The sequence below is a fragment of the Sarcophilus harrisii genome, chromosome 2 (genome assembly GCF_902635505.1).
Source record: "Sarcophilus harrisii chromosome 2, mSarHar1.11, whole genome shotgun sequence".
Taxonomy (NCBI): domain Eukaryota; kingdom Metazoa; phylum Chordata; class Mammalia; order Dasyuromorphia; family Dasyuridae; genus Sarcophilus; species Sarcophilus harrisii.
The window spans coordinates 597,088,148-597,111,997 of record NC_045427.1 but is presented as its reverse complement, the minus strand read 5'-3'; the positions used below and the strand labels follow the sequence as shown (position 1 = coordinate 597,111,997).

Sequence of the window (23,850 nt, the reverse complement as noted above, 5' to 3'; positions counted from 1 at the left end):
CAAACATTTATCAAGCATCTATTTGGTGCACTGAAATCAAAATATAAAGAATGTAGGTTTAAACAACCTACATTTAATGAAATTTGATTTCCTCTATTTTGTTTCCAAATATCCCTTAATACCTTTTATTCTTATGATATTCCATCCCCTGCTGAGTCTCTCATCTAGTTGTGATTTCTGCCAATATAGTTCCCAAATGCTTGGAAGCCAAATAACTTTTAGAAATGCTGTGTCATCATTATATCATTTTCCATCCTTCAATAAAGAATGATCATGACTACTTTCCATCTAGGGGAGGGAGTGGGGGGAAGGAGGGGAAAAGTTGGAACAGAAGATTTTCCAAGGGTCAATGTTGAAAAACTACTCATGCATATGTCTTGTAAATAAAAAGCTATAATAATAATAATAAAAAGAATGACCATGTTGCTTTCTTTGTGCTGTGGAAGTAGCCATGGGTTTCTGGGAAATTATGGTATCATAAATTTTGGGCTGGGAGAGACCTTAGAGGCTCTGGTAGGAGGTACAGAAACTAATCTAAGCCCAGGTATTGGCATATCACAAATGATTTACTAGGTGTGAGCAAGGGCTATTAAAAACTCCATTTACTTGGGTTATAAGAACATAGTTGTCAAATACAGAGCAAGGATGCACATTCATAGTCTTGGTTTTAGTCATATTGATCTCCTTGTCCCCTTTTCCCTGTTGCTCAGAATAGTAGCTAGACAATATTTTATGCACACTCCTCATGAGCAAATAGTGTGGGGTTCAGAGAAAGGATTGGCAGGATCCAGTGGCCCAATATTTTGAAAGGAAAATCAGACCAAGAGGGAGAGGAAACTCTTGGTAACAATATTCTTGGCAGTTCGTAGGAGAAGGTGGAGTTGCCAACTTGTATATTGGTAAAGTTGACCTCCATTTTAGACAAAATGCCACAACACAGCATTAAGGGAATAGTTAGTGACATTTGGAAAGAGAAATAATGATCTCTAAAAGCCAGCATGCAATTATCAAGAGCAGACCAGGTCAGACTAATCACATATTTTCAGATGCAGTAGTCTGTATGTGCCATGAGGCACTTCTGTAAATGCCTTAAACTAAAGGCTCAACTTGTAATCCTGTTTCTAGCTTTTGGTGCCAGATTTTAGGGGAGGTGATAAAATTGGAATATCTCAAGAAGAGCAACCAGGAAAATGAGATTCTAAAGACTGTCAAATAAAAACTTTTTGAAGGAAAGGGCTTTATTTATTTATTTTTAGGTTAGATTTAAATCTAGGGGAACTTTTGGGGTCATCTGGTTCTGTCCTCAATTTACACCTGAGGTAACTGGGACCTATAAAGATTAAATGACTTATCCAGAACCATACAGAAAAAATAAATCCTAGATGTGAACCCAGGTCCTCTGGCTCCAACTCTATTAGTCTTGTTATCAAACTACATAACCTTAAAAAAATTAGCAAAGAAAACTGGAAAAGAGAAGTTGAGGAAAATCATTATCACAGATACTCTAGGGACAGAGGGATTAAACTGAATTTTGAAAAGTTCTTTTAAGTATAATTAGAATCATAGACTGAAAAAGAGGGGTTCATCTCTTAGAATACCTAGCTACATCCCTTCTGTACATTGATAAATGTTTGGATGATCTTAACCTACGGGAACTTTTACATTGCTTCCCAACAGGCCAGAAGATCTATTTTGTCTTCTGCAATTGGTGGGTGAACATTTCCTTGGCTTTGCTAAGGGCTTGGTCAGCTGGAACCTCCATGTGAGGGACCACTCCTACTCCCTCCCAGGAGGATTTGTCCCCAGAGACAACTGATCGGGTGGTAGGGATGGTGATGTAGAGGTCGGTGTCATCCACGTGGTAGGTCTGAGGGGGTTGGCAACCACCACTGGTTACCTCCCCAATGACCAAAGCCCTCCCGAGCCGCTGCATGATGTACACAAACTCCTCCGCGGCACCCGCCGTCATGCTGCTGGTGAGGATGACCACAGTCTTTTTGGAACCATATCGTTCACCTGCAAGAGATACAGTAGACAGAAAGTAAGGTTTGGGAAGGCTGAGATAGTTTCATTTCATCTTTGTATTGCTGGCAGCAAATATTACATAAGAGGTGCTTAATAAATGCTTCTTGATTGCTTAAAAGTCTCACAAGTGAACATCCACCTGGGAAGGATAGAGGTCTCAGGGGGCTTTCATTTTTGAATCTGTTGCTGAGATATTTTATGATGATAGAAGGAGCAGGAGAGATCAGAGTTCTAATCCTGACTTTATGACTAATTCATATCACTAACTCACTAAAACATAGATTTAGAGCTAGTAAGAATTGTAGAAGCCCTTGAGCTCATTTTGTAGATGAGTAAACTGAGACACAAAGAAATTAAATGACTTGGCCATTTGAATCACCCTGCTAGGAAGTGTCCAAAGAAGGATTTGAATCTGGGCAGTTCTCGATCCATCATTGTGAAGTCTACAACTGCTTACATTTGGGTTCCTCATCTGGAAACTCATACTAACAGGGTCTAAAATCTTGTTGTCTTTTATGATCACAAAGCCCTTTATATTCACTCTTTCATTCAGACTTCATAACAACTCTTTGAGGTGGGCTATTACTATTTCCATTTTATAGCTGAGAAAACTATGGCTCAGAGAAATAAAGAAACTTGCCCAAGTCTATATACTATGCTCATGGAGCCGGAACTGTCAGTCAGCCTCCTGAGCCTAGTTTGGTAATTCTATTATACCATTGCTAAATCATTAGATTTAGGACTGGGAGGGGTCTTTGAAGCCATCTGGTCCAATGCCGATATTGTACAGTGGAGACAACCAAAGGCAGAGAAGATGAAAGGATTCACTCAGGATATTGTAATTAATATAACATAATATAATATAATATATATGATATAATACGATATAATATAATTAGTATATTGTAAATGGCAGAACCAGGATTTGAACCCAGGTTCTCTCACACTAATTCCTTTATTCTCCTTCCCCCTTTGATTTTCTTATGTAATATTCTTGTTGTAGAGATCAAATAAAATAACTGATGTAAACATTATGTACAGTTCTCCATTTTAATGGAACTCTTACAGGGTGTGGTATCTCTTCCACTTATATACCCTTTTAAGATTAGTGGGAGAACTTAGTTCAACATCTATCTAATTGAATTCTCCATATTTGTTGTTATTCAGTAATGAAGTAATGGAAGTCTCCTGCAGGGTGAATTTTGATTTCCTCAGAACAGAGAATTGTATGACCCTAAAAAGCTGTGAGTTGGTGTTTTGAAAAAAGGTATAGATGCTATACTTATCAAATTTGCAGATGAAACAAGAGGCAGGTAGGTGGGTAGATCAGTAGATAGAGTGCAAGATCTGGAGTCAGGAAGACCCAGCTACAAATCCAGCTTCATAAGGAATTTGGGCAAGTTATATTTTAACCTCTATCTTAGTTTCCTCAACTGTAAAATGGGGATAATAATGGCACCTACCTTTCAGGGTTGTTGCGAGGATCAAATTAAATAACATTTGATTATGTAAATGTCATTTTTTATTATTTCTATACAATGCTGGGAGGTATAGCCAATCTACTATATAGTTGCATCGGGTTTCAAAGAATATTGATAGGCCAAAGTACTGGGGATAAATTTAATAAGGTAAAATTTAATAGGGACAAATGTAGATCTATACTTGGGTACCAAAAAATCCATTTCACCAATTTGAAATAAGGGAAGTGTAATTAATAGATATAATTAATAGATGTTCTGAAAAAGATCTGGGAGTTTCAGTAGACTGCTAGCTGAATTTGAACCAGTTATATGATGAGCTATCCAAAAATAAAAAACAAACAAAAAAACCCATGAAATCTTGGGCTGATTAAGGGAAGAATTATTTTTGAGAATATGGAAAAGGTTAAATGGTGTAGTTGGGTCTGAAGTCAGGGAGAACAGAGTTCAAATATGATCTCAAATATTAACTGACTATATGATCTTCGACAAATCAATCAATCCTGTTTATCTGTAAAATGAACTGGAGAGAGAAACAGAAAACCACTCCAGTATCTTTGTCAAGAAAACCCTAAATGAGATTATCAAGAGTTGGACAGAATTGAAAAACAAGTAAACCTGAAGTTCCGTTGAACTCTGATGTCATCCTACAGAGTATTGTGTTCAGATCTAAGTGCCCCAGTTTAAGAGGAGTGTGGATAAAATAGAGAGGTCCCAGAGGAGAGCAATCAGGATAGTGATGAGTCTTGTACCCATTCACATGAGGACTGGTCTTGAGAACTAGAAATGCTTAATTTAGAGAAGACAATCTAAGATGAGGTGAGTAACTAAAGAATGGCTTGAAGTATGTTAAAGATTGTTTGGTTGAAGGGATTATACCCAGTCTGTTGGATCTCCAGAAGTAGGGCAGAATGAGGAGCAATAAGTAGAAGACAAAAAGAGATAATTTTAGGTCTGATATCAGGAAGATCTTCCTCACAATGGCACTTATTGTTAATGAAGACATTTGTCTAAGAGTGGAAGGGGTCAATACAGAAGTGATAGCTTCTCCTCCCTGAAAACATCCCCTTTTTTCATTATTTCATAGAGGAGATTCCTAGTCCTTTGGACTGGGAGATCTCTGAGTTCTCACTCAACTCTCAAGCTCTCTGATTCTGGGCCAGCTCTTATATCTCCCCCAAAACCTGCCAGGACTCAAGAGATAGTCTTGGAAGCGAGGTTAGAGGTCATCTTGTCCAACCCCTCATTTACAGATGGAGAATCTGAGACCTGGAAAGTTTAAGAAAATTGCTTGAAGTCACATGGGTGGGAAGTGCCCCATCTAGGATTTGAACTTAGATCTTCTCACTTTGGAGACAGAACTTTTATATATATATATATATATATATATATATATATATATATATATATATATATGTATAATTCGAAGTAGCTTTAACTTTTTGGATTGTTGGATTTGCCTGGGTTAGGAGAAAAAGGGGGTATTTTCCCTCATGCTGATTTCCTGAGATTTGCCCATAGTGCAACATCATTATAAGGCTATCAGTGTTATAAATTCCCAAATCTCAGGCACATCTGTGTTCAAACAGAAGGACAAAGGAAAAATAAGATCTAACAGCAATAGGATTTTTTAGTTATCTCTATTAAGCGTATCTAAATCATGGCTCCTCTCCACTGAACTGTAGAATCATAAGCACATTTTCTGCACGTTCTAACATACTAACACATGTCCTCATAGATAAAATACTGAACCGAGGGTTCAAAGGCTTTCTTTCTAGCCTTGTGGTTTCTTACTACTTGGATTTCCTTATATGGTTTGTTAGCCTCTTCAAATCACAGAATATCAAGATTGGAAGGGACCTAGGAGGTTATTTTGTTCAAACATTTTGTCTAAATGTTAATTCTATTACGTCCCTGAAAAGCAGTCATGGAATTTTGCTTTCTTTTATTTTTAAATCTTTTTTTCTGAATTTCTTACCTTACCTTCCACCCAATGAAGTCCCTTGTAAAAAATATTTAAAAAGAGAAAAAATGGTTTATAAGACCCAGGCATCAACAGTATTTGATAGTTAAGAAAAGTAGGGACCTGTATTTTCTCAATTCTTCTCCAAGGACAAATTTGGTAATTAGAATTATGCAACATTCTGTTTTATTTCTCTGGTTTCTTTCCTGTTTACAATGTTGCAATTATTGCATCTAATCTTTTCCTGATTGTGTTTATTTTGTTCTTTATTAGTTCATTTAAGTCTTCTTTTCATAGTCATCATTTTTTTTCAACATAGTAATATTTCATCGCATACCTATGCCACAAGTTCTTTACCTATTCCCCAATTGATGAGCACTTACTTAGCTTTGGATTTCCTATCCTGGAGATATATCATCTTGACAGGTAACTAAACAAAGTACAAACCATCTAGTTCAATTGTTCTAGTCAATCTCAGTCTAAACCATGCTTCTCATGGCTATCCATTCATTTACCTAAGAAATTTTCATCTATCTTGTCACTATCTATTTTACTATCCCAATTTTCTCCCCTTGGGCACAGAAATTAAATTAATAGGACTTTTATTTTTGAAAAGGATGTACTAATTCTCTTCTTTATATATCAGCTTATTATCCTAACTTAGCAAACCCAAACTCTTCTCCCTGTTCCCTATTCCCATAAATAAATCAATAGATAAACAAACAAATAAATAATTTTATGTATTTCTTCTCCTATTATATATTAATATTAATTCTATTATATCTTCCTCCTTGTCCCCCACCTCCTCTTCCTCTTTCTTCTTCTTCTTCTTCTTTTCTTCTTCTTCTTCTAATTCTTCTTCTTCTTCTTCTTCTTCTTCTTCTTCTTCTTCTTCTTCTTCTTCTTCTTCTTCTTCTTCTTCTTCTTCTTCTCCTTCTCTTCCTCTTCGTTCTCCTCCTTCTCCTCTTCTTTCTCTTCCTCCTCCTTTTCTCTCTCTTCCTGTCTCTCCCTCTTCCCCCAACTCTCTTTCTTTCTCTTTTCCTTTCTCTCTGTCTGTCCATCTGTCTCTGTCTCTCTCCTCCCCTTTTTTCCTCCTCCTCTTTTATCTTACAATGTAGTGTCTTTGAGGGCAAGAATGCACTTAACTATTGCATTTGTCCCCTCAATGCTTAGCATTGTGCCCACATTATATTAAGCATTTAATACATATAGCTTCATCTGTTCATTATTTTTTAGTGCTTTGTGGTCATAAAAGTTCAGCTAATAATGTTTTTATTGTCCTGAACTTTCCTTGCTGCCTGCAGTTGATTATAAGCTTCATACAGGAGCTTTATTTCGGTCTTGGACATCCTTGAAGATATATGCCTAGGTGTGAGATATCCAAATCAAGAATATGGACATTTTAGACCAATAGTTCTCAAAGTATGCTCCGGAGAATTCTGGGGGTCTCTGAAACCCTTTCAAAAGGTCTATAAATTCCAAGTTATTTTTTATTTCTAATATGGAAAATGTTTATAAATATAATCCACATAAATAAAAACTCTGGACAAAGCCTCAATAATTTTTTAATAGTATAAAGATATTAAGAAGCAAAGTTTGAGAACCACTGTTTTAGACATTTAAAAATACAATTCCATATTGATTTCTAGAATATTTGAATTAATTCATGACATCCCAGTATTAGAATGCCTGTTTTTCTGCAGTCCTCCAATATTTCTATTTTTTTTTACAAAACCATTCACTGTGATTCTCTTAATGCAACCTAAAATTGCATGAAGGTTTTTGGTTGTTGACTTACATTGAACTTAAAGTACCCTAAAACCATCATTTGTCTCCTCAATCTTGCCATTTTAAATTGCTTTAATAGAACTCAGGTACAACTTAACATTCATCCCTATGAAATTTCATTTCATTTGCTTTGATCCAATGTGTTTTAACTTGTCAAGATTTTTTTTGACTGAGTCAACCATTTAATTAGCTATTCCTTCCACTTTTGCAATATCTGAAAAATATGCTAAGCTTATCGTTTGAACAAAATGTTAAATAGCACAGTGCTTGGGTCTCATCACTAAGGTATTTTACTACAGATTTCCTTTTGACTAAAGGATCTTTCAAAGCATCTCCTAGATTAGGGGATCAGTGATCATACAACCAGTTCTAAATCTACTTAATTATATTATTATTTAGGTAATGTTTTTGAATAATTTCCACAAGAATAAAAGGAGAGAAACTTTATCAAATGTTTCAGTAAAATCTAGGCAAACTGAATCTAGCACTGTCTTCTAGTAACCTTGTCAAAAAAAGAGAGAAATGAGATTAGTCAGTATGACCTATTTTTGTTGAAACCATGCTGGCTCTTTGCTTATTGATTTTTTCCTTAGAGATTTACTAGCCATGTCATTAGTAATATATACTGGAACTCAGCTCGCAATTGAAGCCCATTAAGTTCACTGGATTATAGACTGCTGACTTCATTTTCTTTCTGTTGTTAGAATTTGGGACGCCATTTGTATATCTCTTATATTTCTCATAATTTCTCAGAAGTCACTGATAGTGACTCAGCAATCATATATCTGCCAGCTCTTCTAGGATGTGGAATTCATCAAAGGTTAACTTGGTAGTCTCATGCTATAACCCTACTTAGCTGAGTATTCATTAACTCTGTCATTTTTTTCTCTATTCCTGTGAATTCAAGAACATTCTCCTTAATAGAGGAATTAAAAAAGAAATATGAATTGGGCGACCCCAGCTTTAGCTGTTTTTCATTATTATATCACTATTCACCCAAGTTTCAAATCTGGTTTTCTTTTTGGTCCTCTTATTTTCCTCAATTAAAAAAATAAACAAACCCAAAATAACCACCCCCAGAAGTCATTTTATTATCCCTAGCTTTTATTGTCCCCTACGATTACTCTAATTTTTCCTGTTTTTTTTATATTCTCCATTATCTGCTTTCGTTTCCATAATTTTTGGAAATCTAACTTGTTTGACAAGTTCTTTGTGTGTCTTATCTCTTTAGATCAATTCTTTTCATCCTCCGAGAAATCCTTTTAAGACCACCTAGTCCAACATCAATTAATCCAGTTATGTATTTGCTCTAAAATGACTGGTCTTAATCTGGAATCTATGAACTTGGATTTCCAAGCTTTTAAAATTAATTGTTTTTCAATGTTTTTTGTTTCCTTTATCATCTTATGGATTTTATATTTCATATCTTTAAAAATCATTCTGAAAAGGGGTCTCTAGGTTTCACCAGACTACAAAGACATAAAAAGGTTATAGATTCCTAATTCATGCTGAAGACAATTGAAAAAGAAAACATGTTGTAACGAAAACATTATAGCTAAAATCAGCTAAAAGTTTATCCTCCAGATATCCCTCTCACCTATGACCTGAGGCTGTGTCCAGATTTCACTGATGGAATCATTTGGTCTGTTGTAGATCCGGTCTAGAAGAACTCCTTGACCTTCATCAAAGAAGTAGGAACACATAGCGGAGATGGAGGAGGTGGGGCCTCCTATGTTGAACCTGTTGGATATTAACTAGAATTAGGAATTCTAAAATCAAACTAAAGCTACTTGATCATAGAAATCATTCCATTTTCCTATCATGCATCCTATTTGTAGGCATAGATAAATTTTCCTCCAGATTGCTTTATAGGTCATGATTTTTTCAAGAAATCATAAAATCCCAAAATTAGGAAGAAATTCAGTGATCTACTGTGTCACATGTCACATTGTCTTAGTTTTCTCAAGGAAATTGAAAAGGAGGAAAAGGAGAAAGGTTGGAATAGATAATATCTAAAAATCTTTCTAATTTAGAAATTCTAAGATGTTTAATTTAGCAATGGATAGCAGGTATAGTTGCTCTTTTGAGATTGTTTTGAACTTTTTCCTGGGTCTCAGTTTCCTCATTTGTAAACTGAGGTGGTTAGAATAAATGGCCTTTGAGGTAGCTTCTACATCCATTTAATTCTTTTTTTTTTTTTTTTTTTTTTTTGGCAATAAGGGTTAAATGACTTGCCTAGGGTCACATAACTAGTAAGAGTTTGGGACTGGATTTGAATATAGATGCCTCTGACTCCAGAGCTGATCCTCTATTCACTGTGCAACTTCTTTGTTCCATATTATTTAAGTTTGGCCTGCATTATTAACACTTGATTGAGCTAATCAATCAAGGTGTGCAATAAGCCAGCCTCTGATTTGTGATTACAGATTTTGGAGTATATACCCTGAGAATATAATAATTGCCTTTCCCAAGTAGTGCTGAGTCTAGCACATCCCTCCTTCTAACAGCCCTGAATTCTTGGCTTTTTCTGAGGTCCTTTAATTATTATTAACAATAATCTCTGTTGGAAATTTGCTGATGCCCAAATGGCCATAGGGATAATCCCTCACCTCTAAATTATGATGTTTGAATTTATAAATGAATGAATGGTTGGGCTTCAGTGGAAGGAACAATTCATTCCAAGTTAGAGTCCTTGAATTTATTACTTATATATATATATATAATTTATATTTATTATTATCATATATATATATATATATAATATTATATCTTGATCCAACTATTCTGAATAGCAATTTGGAACTATGCCCAAAGGGCTTTCAGAATGTGCATACTCTTTGATTCAGCAGTGTTTCTACTGGGCTTATATCCCAAAGGGATCTTAAAAGTGGGAAAGGGACCCGAAAGGGCAAAAATGTTTGTGGCAGCATTTTTTGTAGTGGCAAGAAACTGGAAACTGAGTGGATGCCCATCATCTGGGGAATGGCTGAATAAGTTATGAATAAGTAGATGAATGTTATGGAATATTATTGTTCTATAAGAAATGATCAGCAGGATGATTTCAGAGAGGCCTGGAGAGACTTTGATGCTAAGTGAAATTAAAAGAACCGGGAGATCATTATACACAGCATCAAGAAAATTATATGATGATCAATTCTGTTGGATGTAGCTCTTTTTAACAATAAGGTGATTCAGGGCAGTTCCAATAAATTTGTGATGGAGAGAGCCATTTGCATCCCAGAGAGAGGACTGTGGGAATTGAGTGTGGTTCACAACATAGCATTTTCCCTTTTTTTGTTGTTGTTTTCTTGCATTTTGTTTTCTTTCTCATTTTTTCCCTTTTTGATTTGATTTTTCTTGTGTAGCATGGTAATTGTGTGTGTGTGTGTGTGTGTGTGTGTGTGTGTATAAAGAGAGAGAGAGAGAGAGAGAGAGAGAGAGAAAGAGGATTTAACACTTATTTTACCATGTTTTACATATATTGGGTTACTTGCCATCTAAGGAAGGGGATGGAGGGAAAGGCTTTACAAGGGTCAATATTGAAAAATTATCCATTCATATGTTTTAAAAATAAAAAGTGTTAATAAAAAAAGAAAAAAATGGATTATATATATTTTAAAAAAGAAATGTAGTTTCTCTGGGCCTTGGTTTATTCATCCCTTTATAAATTGTATACATCATAGTTTAGAGAAAAGGATTATCCTTCTGACCATTTGGGCACCAGTAAATTTCAAACAGATTACTTTTTAACAGTAATCAAAGGACCCCAGAAAAAATCAACTGTAAATCAAAGGGAAGAGAATAGGATAGTGACCTAGTGGAAACTTTTTCAGTTACTCCTTATCTTCCTCCCTCCCATTTCCTTCCCTATCTTCCTCTATCATATATTGGTCAGAGTGGTAGCAGCATCTTCAGTTATAGAATAATAAAAAAGTTTTATTCTGTTTCTATGGACTCCCAACGAAGAAAAAGCCTGTTTTGTATTTTTGTGGAGTCTAGTGCCACCTAGTGATTACGAAGGGTGGTGGTGGATCCAAATCCCAAGGTTATACCCTCTTTTTGGTAGGTAGAGTGGAAAGGGACTCTAGGCTTCCTCCATCTCCCTCCCATCTGCTATTTAAAAGGCCAGCTTGTTCCTACAGAAGAGAAATAATTTTCCTCACCTTATGACTCACATGTCTCTTTGCTCTCCTAAAAGTAGTGGAGAGCATGGGTGAAGGAATGGTATAGCTTGTTCAGAAAAAAACTCAGAGCTCCAGAAGGAGATGTCATTCTCTGTGTTTTCATACCTATCTCTGTACAGAAAGAGAAATATTCTCCCATAGGTATCCATAACTAGAATGTACTTTATGCAATAGATTTGAGACCTGGGTTTAGCTTTGATTCTGTCACTAACTAGCTGTGGGACTTTGAATGTCACTCCAATTTTTGAGTCTTTTTTCCTATTTTGTAGATGAGTTGGACTATATGAACCTTAAGGACTCTTCTCTACCTTCAGAATTCTTCTATGTTCCTGAAGAGGCACTGGGTACAGGATTGGACCTATCATTTCATTAATATAAGGATCTCCCAGCTGAGGAAATTTCCTTTATTGAAGCAAGTTGGTGTCCTTTCTGCAATTTATATATGGTTCTAGAATACTATCTAGATAGAATAGGTCTATGCTTGCCTCAATACTCCCCAATTTGAGCCCCGACCAGATTAAAATGTTATTGGAAAATATTTAATAAAATGAATAGTAAAACAAGTAAAACATTGATAATGTTAATATGTAGTTTTCTAAGTAAATATGCTACCTTTACATATGATTTAATGGTCCTTTTTTCCCACTGGTCTAGAACACTGAGAGGTGAAGTGATCTGCTCAGGATTAAAGAGCCATATATGTCATAGATGAGTTTTGAATTTAGCTTTTGATGATTCCTTGGAATCTCTGTATTCTCAAAGCCATACTACCTCTTGTTCCTGAAAACCTATGTTTGGATTATTTTTCCTCAAATCAAGGACGAGAGACCTAATATATATAACACAGTGTAATAAATAGTTTATTTTGTTCCTCATTTGATCCTCACAAAAGTCCTGTGAGGGAAGTGTTATTATCCCTATTTTACAGATGAGGAGACTAAGATAAATTGACTACAGATGGATGCCTCTATGCACTTTGGCACTACCTAGTGGTCAAATAAAGCATATCTTATAGATATAAAGGATCTTTCTCCCTTAAGAGAATTAAGAGGTTAAAGCAAGAGAAAAATCTGTAAAATAAACAATCAATCCTGAATTTACATTCTTGTGAAGACTGATTTTTCACATATTAGATTCCCTTAGGGAAAGAAATATATATGTATATATCTATACATCTATATCTATATTCATTCTAAAAACACTTTTGGTGCTATTGAACAGAGATGGTGAAATATTTGGGTCTCTTTTGGAACCATAATTAGCAACATCTGGGCAAACATTGCCTAAGGCAATAGGTAACATAGGAAAGCACCCTCAAATCAGCTTTACTATTCATGATGTGAAAATGATACAAGAAGTAATTAAGATAAATTGAGTTGAGTTGGAAGAAGAATTAGTTACTATAATGGCTTTAGGGGATAGAATTTCAGAGTTAGAGAGGATCTCAGAGGGGCCCTGCAGTCCATCCCAAAAGATCTGGGGTCCCGTACTCTTGATTTCATCAGAGAATATTTGATGATCATCTCTCTAATACAGTGAGGCAGGCAAGTAGCATGGGGATTTCTGCCTTCACTGGGGAAGAGACATGGATGTTTGTTCAGGGAAGGTGGGAGAGAAGCTGGTCTTTGCAGAAAGAAAAGCTGAGGATGGAGGGTGTTAAAATAGAAAGTGTACAATCTGGCGTTGGAGGATCTGGATTCAAATGCAGGCTATGGTGCTTACTGCCTGTGTAATTCTGGAGAAATAATCATAACCACCGTGGACTGTGATGTCTCTATCTGTGAAATTAAAAATTTTGACTAGATGTTCTCTGAGGCCTATTTCAGTTGAAGACCTAAATGCATAATTACTTTATAAAATGCACACAACAAATTCAAGGTAAGAAAACAACAATAAGAAAGAAAGAGGAAAACTGGAATTAGGGAGAGGATAGAGTAAAATTGGATTATCATTTCTTTATGGGATGGAAGGAGGAAGAAAAGGGGATTATTTAAAATTTGCTGTCCCACCACCTCAAATTCAAATCCTACTTTCCCTTCTCTTGGTTCTAGACAATAACACTAAGCTAACACTAAGCCAAAATTTTGAACCATAACCAGTTATACTGTCCATTGAGTTTCCTTGGCTAAAATACTAATGTGGTTTGCTATTTCCTTTTCCAGTAGATTGAGGCAAAAATTAAGGGACTCACCTAGAGTCACACAATTAGTGTCAGGTCTTCCTGACTCCAGGCCCAGTGCTCCTGTCCACCTGCCACTTAGTTGCCTCCCTCACTAGTTCCATCTCTGGTTTTATTCAGTTCTGCTGGCATCCTGTAGTCTGACTTTCCAGTCAGGGCCTCCTCCCATGCTTACCTCATGTCAATAATCATTCCATCCGTGTGCATGACCTTCTTCCAGACGTGTTCCACCAACAGATCTGAGACTTGGATGAGCAGCTCACAGTCTCCAAACATGTCAAACCTCAGGTAGCCAATGTTGCCCTCAAATACATTGGTATGGAAGGAAAACTTGATCAGGTCTTCAAAGGCTTCAGGAGAGGGAAGCTGAATTAAAAAAAGATAGGGAAAGTCATAGAATTCATTAATTCAACAAATACATTTGTCAACATTTATCTTTAGTAGGTGATCAGAGATGACATAGTGAAGAGACCAGTCTAGGAGTTAGGAAGTCATTTCTCTGTCACAGGCGGTGTGACCCTGGGTCACAACTTACCTTTTCAGTGTCCCAGACAACTCTCTATATCTGTGAAGGGAATTTCCACACTGGGAGTTCCTTGCATGACTGAAATCATAGGCTCATCTCCTACCCCCATGTTCCCTCAGAAAATATCAGAGTTCTACTCTAAGGGATAGGAGGGATGGTAATGGAAAGGTAATTAAGATGTAGTCTAGGTCCCCAAGGAGCTTACAATCTAGAAGGAGTTGGGTAAATTTTATGAATTTCTAATTAAGGAAAATAATATTTCCCAATCAAGGTCCAAAGATCACCTTGATATGATGGGAAACCTTGAGTGTCGCTAACAAGTCAAGAGCTCAGAATAGGAGGTTCATATTCACTGTGGCAGAATTCACTAGTATAGAAAGCAGAGACCTTGGTCTCAAAGATTTGAATTAAAAATCATCTCTAATTCATACAGGATGTATGATCCTGGTCAAATCTCTTAATCTCTCAATGCTATAAGATAACTTTCTAAGGTTCTAATATGCTGAGAAAATGCTGACCTGCATCCAATACAGCTGAGTTTTTTCACTTGGGAGTTCTCTATCCCTTTGTTTCTGGGATATACTTCATTTGAGCATATTCAAATAATTTTATTAACTCTGAAAAAAAGAGTCTGAAACATGTTTATTGTACATGTTTCAATATCTAGATGAGAAATATAAAGAGTACCCAAATTGGATACCATACACAGACTCCTGTGCTCCCCAAACAAGAAAAGCAAAGTTTTTTCAGTAAGTTCTTTTAAGCTAAGAATAACACACTTTATTCTATTGTCAATGTTACAGCCTCAGATCCTATCAGCTATTTATGTCCCCTTCTAAAGAGTTAACTAATTTCCTATCAGTGGTAAGGATGAGGATGGCATTTATTTGTAGAATAAACAAACAAACAAAAAGATTACTGTTAAGCTCTGTTCATCTCTTTCCATGTTACCAAATCTCTTACCTTATTTTTAGCTCTCCCTCTTCATCCTCCAACCAGTTCTCAAATAACATTGATAAAATTATATTTATTTGCTTCTGCCATCCATGACTTAATGAGTTCATTAGATCCAGGGAATCAAACACAGATAAATTAGTAATAACCCTGGCCTTGCAGCTCATTTTCAGCATGAATTGAAGGGGCTCACTGGACTGTGCAATGTTTCATTTTCTTCATCTATGGTTTAGGGGATCACAAGCCTAATTGTAGATCTGGCTTCCGGTTCTCACTTTGCCATTTATAATTTCCTCATCTGTGAAATGGGTATCATTTCTTCCTTGTCTCAAATTGTAATGAACAGCAAATGAAATGCTTTATATTTATATCAATAATAATTTATTAATAATTAATAATTTATATCAATAATAATTTATATCAATAAAAGTACCATAAAACTTTTAAGCAAAAGAAAGGTATTATTGTTATTATTAATAATGCCAATTATGATAATGAAAAGCAGCATGATATCATGAAAAGAGAACAAGACCAGGAAGATCCAGCTCTGACACATATTGATTGTATGGCAGAGAAGCTGTCAATCTACATAGGGAAACTGAGTTTCCTCTTATGGGAGTTCTCTATATCATTGAAAACACAGGTTCAATTCCTTTCCCTACCTTTCTTGCTAATTCCTATCCTTGTCTCTACCTATACCCTTATTCCCATCCTCTATCTTACCCCTATTCTTATTCCTCTGGTATCTCTCTCCCCATCTCCAACCTTATTCCCAATCTTACCCTTATCCTCTCCATACCTCTACCCTTATTCCCAACCCTATCCCCATTTCCAACCCTATTCCCACCTCTAATCCTATGCCCACCGTCTCTCCCATCCCCATCCATTTCCATCCCTATTCCTGTCCCCATTGCTTAATAATGATATCCTTTTAAGTGAGTGGGGAATTTGTAGACCCAGATTATTAGTCTGGACACCCTACAACTGGGATCTTTTCCTTAACACTCTACCAGGCTAGCACTTTAAGAACTATCTAAGTGTAGAGTGTTCCAACCTTTATTACTTTTCTTTCATGGACCACCTTGGACTGAACAATATAATATAGTAGGAATATAAGTGACCTTGACCTCAGAACACCTGGGTTCTGGTTCCATCTCTGTGAACACTGGGTGCAGTCATTTATTTCTTTAGGGGCTCCATTTCCACATCTGACAAAGGGGAAGGTTGGGTTAAAGGATCTCTAAGGCTCCTCTCACTCACCTCTAGTGTGTTCTGACTCTAAGAAGACTTTTGGGAAACTACCAAATGACAGTGAAATCCTTTCCACTTCTGAGAGCTCCCTTCTGAACTCCAGGTCCATTCCCCTGCTTCTTCTCCTAATTCTCCAGCTAACCTTTTAAGGTACTGTGTGGGACTCAAGATTCTATCTTCAACCCTTCTTCTCTCTCTCTCTCTCAAGGATCTTTAACTTGACAGACTCATTTATTCCAATCGCTGCAATTGTTACTCTTCACTCCAACATCTTTATCTCCACTTCTGCCAGCACCTCCAATTGAATATAGGACATTTTTGTCTGGTTATTCGATTGGCATCTCAAATTCAATCAGTCCTAAGTGCAACTTATTATCTTTCCCCCAAACTTGAATTTATTCTTCCCACCACTGCTACCACCAATCACAATGTCTCCTATACATCTATAATTTGGGTTTTCTTTCACTTTTCTCTCTCCATCATTTCTTTCAGCCAATCAGTTACTAAGTCTTGTCATTTGGAGTTCTGAAGTTAACCCTTCCTTGAGAGAATCTTCAGCAAACCATTTGGGACTGGTTCAGAGGAAGCTTCAGATCTAGGTGTTGTCTCTTATACATATTAGCTATGTGACCATAGACTTAAACCTTTAGTACCTCCAAATGACTTTCTGAGGCTATAAATTGCAGACAAATTTGCATATGAGGAGGGTGTTTTCCTATCGGGACTTCTATACAAACATGAAACCACAGGCTTGGGTTCCTCCTCACCCCAATAAATAATATTTTCCCCAAACAAATACAATTTTAAAAAATTGCAAGATATTTATGTGGACAGAAATAATTCTGGGAATAACGTTTGAACTTCTCTCAGTATCTGGCGTCGAGCTCAAATGTAATAAGCATTTAACTAGCATTAACAAAATTATTGTTAATAATTAGTAACAATAGCAAATTAACAAATATTTGTTGCCTTGAATTTGCTTTTCATTGCCCTTCTTACCTCAGCTGCTGCATCCTCATCCCTTAGTGGCAGGGAGCATGTTGGAACATAACTGAGTTCCTTTATTTGGGGGTTTAGGCCATAGACTTGATGGCTTGCACAAATGGCATGAGAGCCCTTCCTCCCCTCTTTCCTCCCTCCCGCCCTCTCCCTTTTCTTTACTTTGTTTGGCCATTGCACATGACCATCAGAGGCTATTGAGTTTGTCATTTCCAATCCAGTGGCCAGTGACAGGAATTCCACTTGATCTTTCAAGTGTGTGGATTGATTAATGAGGCCTGGGTTCCAGGAATATACCCATTATCTCCATGGCTTCAGTCTGACTCTATTTATGTGTGGTTCAGAAATCCTGAATTCATGTGAAAAAGCCCCCTCCTGGCTACACAGAAGTGATTTCAAAAGATGCTCGACATTTTTTAAGACTCGTGGTATGGGTGAGCAATAAAGGTCACTGAGAGAGGATAATTCCTCATCTTTTAAAGCCCTGTGGAATTTAACAACTGTATGCAAGCATGCATGCATGCGGGTGTGTGTGTATATACACCAAAGTGTTTTTATTGAGGTTGGTTTTAAACAGAGCATCAATATTTTCTCAACAAGTGCTTAAAAAGGCTTGAGTGTGGCCAGACCTGCCCTATTCTGGACAGTCTCTTCTGTTTTTTGTGACCTCTAAGGATGACCTAAAGTCTATGAGCTCTAGGAAGCAAATTTCTGATTGATGAATTTTTGTCTTTGAATCCTTAGCATTTTTTTTTAAAGTTGCAAGAATGGGAAACACAGATTTAGACACTTCTTTTTGTTAAAAAAAAAGACAACTTCAAACTCTTCCCTCTTCTTCCACTGAAAAGGTATTTGGGTTCATCCATTTTATAGGTTCAGTGGAGTTGTGAGAGAAGGTTCAGGGTGGTGGAAAGCTCACTGGTGTAGAAGTGAAGAGAGAGCCAAGTTTGAATTCTATCTCTAGCATTTACTAGCAAAGGCAAGTAACCTATCTCCCTTGGGTCTCAGTTTCCTCATTTTCAAAATGAAATAGTAATGTCTTAGAAATTTGATACAATAGGATCACTAGGTTCTTCAGACCTTTCTAGTATAATAATATCCTCAGGTTATTTTCTATATCAAATGATATATGATATGTCCATTGCTTTGCAAGCCTTTAATTAACTGTTTTTATATTGTATTCTACCATGCTCCATGTAGAATGTAAGTCCCTTGAGAGCAGGGACTTAGTTTTTGTCTTTGTATTGCCAGAGCCTTGTGCACTATACTTTATTCCCCTCTAACTAGCTGTGCAACTCTGGGCGAGTAATTTAACTCTGTTTGCCTCCATTCCTCATCTGTAAAATAGCCAACCACTCCAATATCTTTGCCAAGAAAATCCCATTTGAGGTCATGAAGAGTCAGAAATGACTCAAACAACTCAACAACATATTCTACGATACAGAAAATATCAGTTGACTTTTTTCTTGAACAAGACACTAAGTTTTCCAACTTCATGTCTTTGAGCTGGCTATCTGCTTTACTTTTCCACATGGGCCGACTGGCTGTTCTTCCCCAATGATCCTCCATCTGCCATCCCTGCCTTTGTCACCACCTGTCTTCCATAACTAAAATCCTCCTCCTTCTCACCTTTTATCTATTAGTTTCCTTGTCTTCCTCCAAGATTTATTTCAAATCCTTCCTTTTGCAGAGGTTTGTCTTATGGACTCTCCCCAGTTTGTCTTTACTAATAACTCAGTTACCTTCCATCTCATTTTATATCAGGTCAAGAAAGATGTGGCAGGGTGCAAGTAGACCTATATGGCTCTCTGAGATTATAAATTACAAATAAAGTCCTTATTTAAATATATAGAGGATATTTTCATGCTGGAAGTTTCATACAAAAAGTGAAATCACAGACCTGGAATCCCTACTCCCAATAACATATATTTTTTCCCAATAAATATATTTTTATATATTTTTCCTAATTAGAAGGTGATGTCTTTGAGGTAAAAATTATTTTTGCCTCCTTTGTGTACCTAGGACTTAGCATAGTGTTTGACATGCAATAATTGTTGTTGGTTTGACTTGACATAGTGGCATTTAGTATGTATTTTTTGGATTGGATTTACTCTTTTATAATTATAACTTCCTCTAACTGTTCATTTTATTCATTCTCCTGGGGCAGATAAATGTCAGAGTGGATAGAATGTCAAGCCTGAAGTTAGAAAAACTCATCTTCCTGAGATCAAATTTGGCCTCAGATAACTTACTAACTGTGTGACTTGGGCAAGTCAATTAACCCTGTTTGCCTCAGTTTCCTCATCTGTAAAATGAGCTGGAGAAGGAAACAACAAATTGCTCCAGTATCTTTGCCTAAAAAAAACTCCAAATGAGTTCAAAAAGAGCTGAATAAACTGAAAAAAAAATGACTGAACAATTCATTCTCATTAATTGTAAGAGAGGAACTCAGTAAGATAAAGTTCATTAATATTTCTCCCAACTAATTTCAGCTAACTTTATTGAAACTAATTCAACTATTTCTCTTTCTTCTTCTACTGAACATTCTTCCAGAGCTATCAACACTGAGTTTTATTAACTGGGTTCCTTTACTTCTCCTGCCCACTCTGGTGAGCCCCTCTGACAATACCAATGGACCTCTCATGATGTTCCCCTTTAAAGGTTTATATTCCAAGCAGACCCTATTTGTCTTCTGGTTGTAGTTCAGCCTTGTCTGGTAAGTTTGTCAATATGCATTCCTCTGACAATCTGTAAGATGAGCCTTTGTGCTGATTCACTTTTCTGTGTAAGAGAGTGTTTCTTATCTTCATAAAATTGTGTAGTAGGAAGACTTCCAAGACCATCTTCCCAAATTATCTGAAGCATGAATTTCCTTAACAACCTACCCCTCTCAATACTATCCCCACCAACCAGGTGCTTGAACACCTTCAGTGAGAGGGACTTATTACTTCATGAGGCAGTTTATTTTATTTTCAAGTGGCTCTATGCTGTTCCCTCATTTGGACTTGTTTATTTCCTTTTAATTATCCATTAGTCCTGGTCCTTTCTCAATGAGTCTTGTGATTAGGTGATTTTCTACTTAAACTCTAAATACCCTTAAGAGAGGGCTTCTTAGGCAGTACTGGGGCTATTGTGGAGTCTCACCTGCATGGGAACGATCCCAGGGATGCGGTCCTTGGCGTCCTCTGGGATATGGGCTGTCTTCAGGTGTCTATCTCCAGAAAGAGTCTGCAGATCTGCCCCCAACATGTCAGCCAGTTCCCCTTCTGAGGTAACTTTCCCATACTGGATCTGGAGACTTGCCAGCTTTGCTGCCACTCTGGATCCCACCTCTGGGGAAGCATAATTATCAGCAACAAGCTTGCCAGCTGTCTGTAGAATGGTGGGCACCTTGGCACGAAGGGCAACAATGCCCTGGGCAGTGATGAGGGCCTCATTTGCCAACACGCTGACATCAGGCTCAACCCCGGCCATATCCCAGGCTTTCCCAGTGACTGGGCTGAGGGCTACCTGAGTGGGCATGGAAACATAAAGGGGGCTGTCACCCACCTGGTAAATGCCCACCGAAAGGGCCCCTCCTGCCGTGGGCTCACCAATGACTGTGGCCCTCTGCAGGTCCTTCATGATGTGAGCAAAGGCTTCAGCCGCAGAGCCACTGGTATGGCTGATCAGGATGTACAAGTCCTTCTGGGAACCATAACGCTCTCCAGTCACCTGAGGCAGAGTCCAAACCTCTGTGAACTGGGAGGTTGCCCGATCAAAGACGGTGTACAGGTGCTTTCGGGGCTCAGCTTCGAAGAAGTAGGAGCAGAGGAGGGGCACGGTGGTGGAGTAGCTCCCAGGGTTGTACCTCAGGTCCACCACCAATGCTTCTGTATTCACCAGCTTCTCCCACACCAGCTCTACTAGCTGGGGGCCAATGGCTCGCACCGTCTCTACCTCCGCCATCATGTCAAAACGGAGGTAGCCCAACTGCCCCGGCAGGACGTCTGTCTTGAAGAGAGCCTCGATGAGGTAAGTCAGCTCCTCAGGGGAAGGGACCCCTTTGTGAGGTGGGGACGATTCTTCCGGGACTGGTTCCCCGGGACTGTGGAACACGTGTAGCCGATGGTCCCCGGACACCTCCTGCAAGTCGCTGGTAAGTTGGGATGCTAATGATTCGAAGTCTACAGCTGTGCGGTAGGTCCCGTGGGCTAGTGTGGCTCTTAAGAAGGCACTGGCCTGCCCGACTACTTCGGGGAGAGCGTAATGGGCCTCCACGAGGTGTCCAGTGCCTTCTACCAAGGCGCCCAGCCTCTGGTGAAATTCTAGGACCTCCTTGGCTTTGTCCAGAGCTTCTTCGGCCAAGACAATGGCGTCGGGCACAACTCCTCCTCCGAGCCAGCACTCGCCGTGGTTGTCGATGAAAGTGAGAGTGGGCACGGTGAGAACCAGGCTCCCATTGGGGGGCTGCAGCAGAGGGAAGGTGCGGGTGTGCATCAGGCTGCCGGCCGTGATTTCCCCGACCAGGGTGGCCCGGCCCAGGGACTGCATGAGGAAAGCAAACTCCTCCGCCGCCGTGGCCGTGTGGTAGCTCGTGAGCAGGTAGACTCCCCGCTCGGCTCCGTAGGGCTTGCCAAGCAGCTCTGCCCGGCTCCGGTACTCCTGCGTCTGGTTGGTCTGGCGGTCGTAGGTGGCAAAGAGGCGAACGGGGCCCGCGGCTGGGTCCTGGAAATAGGACAGGAGCAAGGGCACCGCCGAGGAAGGCCCCCCGGGGTTATAGCGAAGATCCATGATGAGGTGGTCGGTGTCCTGAAGGGGCTCCCAGACCTGTCGCAGCACATAGGGAGCCAGTGTGCCGAGGACCGAGTTATCGGCAAACTCATCAAAGCGCAGGTAGCCCACGTTGCCCGGGAGAACCGACACCTGGAAAACCGAGTCTATCAGCGCCTGCCGTTCGGCGTCACTTTCAGGCAGGGACACGGAGGCGGGAGTGGCAGATTCCTCTCCGGGTTCAGCCTCGACTGTGGCTTCCTCGGGCCTCAGAACCCGCACCAGGAGCCGGGGATCCTCGGACACCGCCTGGAGCATCGCGTTGAGTTTGGCGGCCAAATCCTCCTCCGTGAGCACGGAGGAATAGTCGATGGCGGTTAGGTGATGGAGCAGGGCCGGTACCCTATCCACCAGGGTGTAGTATTTCTGCAAGATTTCCATGAGCCTCTGAATGGCTCCTGGTCTTGCCCTGCGGAGGGTGAGAATGGCCAGCGCTTTCTCCAGAGCCTGTTCTGCTGGAATCCCCACACAGGGAACCACCCCGCTGCCCTCCCAAGTCTGGCTACCCCCACCCAGGGGGCTCAGAGAACGTGCCACAGGGACGGTGATGAAAAAGTCTGACTGTCCAATGCGCAGCTTCCGGAGATCGAGGGACCCTCCCTGGGTCTGCTCTCCCACCACAATGGCCCGACGCATCTTCTTGAGGATGTAGGCGATATCCTCAGCTACCCCTACAGTATGATGGCTGGTGAGAACCACGATGTCCTTCTCCCCACTGTACCTCTCCCCCAGCACCTGGGGCAGGGTCCAGATCTCAGTAGTGGTGTTTGATGGCCGGTCGTAAATCGTGTCTACGTGGAGCAGGATATCCCCCTGGTGGAGGTAAGAAATGACAAAGGGGATTCCTGAAACTTCACCTCCTCTGCTGTGCTGGAGATCCAACACGAGAGAGGAGGTCTCCATGACCTTCTTCCAGATGTCATTCACCAGGAACTCCCCAACTTCCTCTATCATGTCTCGGCCAGGGATGTAGTCCACTCTTAGGTAACCAACGTTATCCTCCAGTACCTGGTATTTGATTATTTTCTGGAATAAGGCAAGTAGCTCTTCCTGAGTGGCGTTGGCGAATTTGGGGTCGTGCTGAGGAGCCTCGGAGGTGCTGGGCTCATAAGAGATCACTAGCCGTGGGTCATTGAGAGAACCCTGCACACCTGCCGTCAGGACGTTGGCCAGCATTTGGGGATCAGAGATATCCAAGATCTCTCCACTCTTAATTGCTTGCTCAATTGCTTCTTGCATCCCCATTAAGTTTTCTGGGAAGCAGTAGTTATCCAATAAGATCTTGGCCATATCCAGAACCAGAGTAGGTTGGAAGATTTCTTCTCCATGGGCCAGACTAAATAGTAGGGCTGAGAACAGCAGGAGACACTGGCTAGTCATTGGGAGTCAGAAGAAGAAACACACTTTGGAAAGAATCTCTCTTCTCTTTTAGTCCACAAAGCAATCTCTTCTGTGCTGTGTGTGTCCCTCTTTGTCAATGACTATAGACAGAAAGCCTTATGCTAAATATGGGAGCAGGGAATAAAGGGAGGGCTTTTTATCTCCATTAAACCTTTAATCTCATTAAATTGAAGTGCATCAGCCAAAGGGTGATAATGGTAGCCAGTCCTGTTGTTTACAACTCCATTAATGAATGTGGGTAAAGAATGTGGTTTACTGGGACAGTGTCATTGTACCCCCCATCTTTGTGC

At 39.2% G+C, this 23,850-nt stretch overlaps 1 protein-coding gene across 1 annotated transcript; it reads right to left on the bottom strand.

Moving 5' to 3' along the window:
- Positions 1–369: 369 nt before the first annotated feature.
- On the bottom strand, positions 370–23,650 carry RBP3 (retinol binding protein 3). Its single transcript, XM_012539601.2, has 4 exons — positions 20,492–23,650; positions 13,793–13,983; positions 8,852–8,994; positions 370–2,016 (listed from the first exon to the last, which is right to left on the bottom strand). Exons 1-4 carry the CDS (start codon positions 23,537–23,539, stop codon positions 1,688–1,690), a joined length of 3,711 nt encoding a protein of 1,236 aa, XP_012395055.2. The 5' UTR covers positions 23,540–23,650; the 3' UTR covers positions 370–1,687.
- Between the last annotated feature and the right edge of the window lie 200 nt (positions 23,651–23,850).

Bases quoted from the DNA above. Each gene is read 5' to 3' on its own strand.
- RBP3 (XM_012539601.2), bottom strand. From the start codon at position 23,539: ATGACTAGCCAGTGTCTCCTGCTGTTCTCAGCCCTACTATTTAGTCTG. The intron at 13,984-20,491 runs GTGAGACTCCAC...TTTTTAATTCAG, and splicing joins CTGGGATCGTTCCCATGCAG to CTTCCCTCTCCTGAAGCCTT. The intron at 8,995-13,792 runs GTAAGCATGGGA...AATATCCAACAG, and splicing joins GGAATGATTATTGACATGAG to GTTCAACATAGGAGGCCCCA.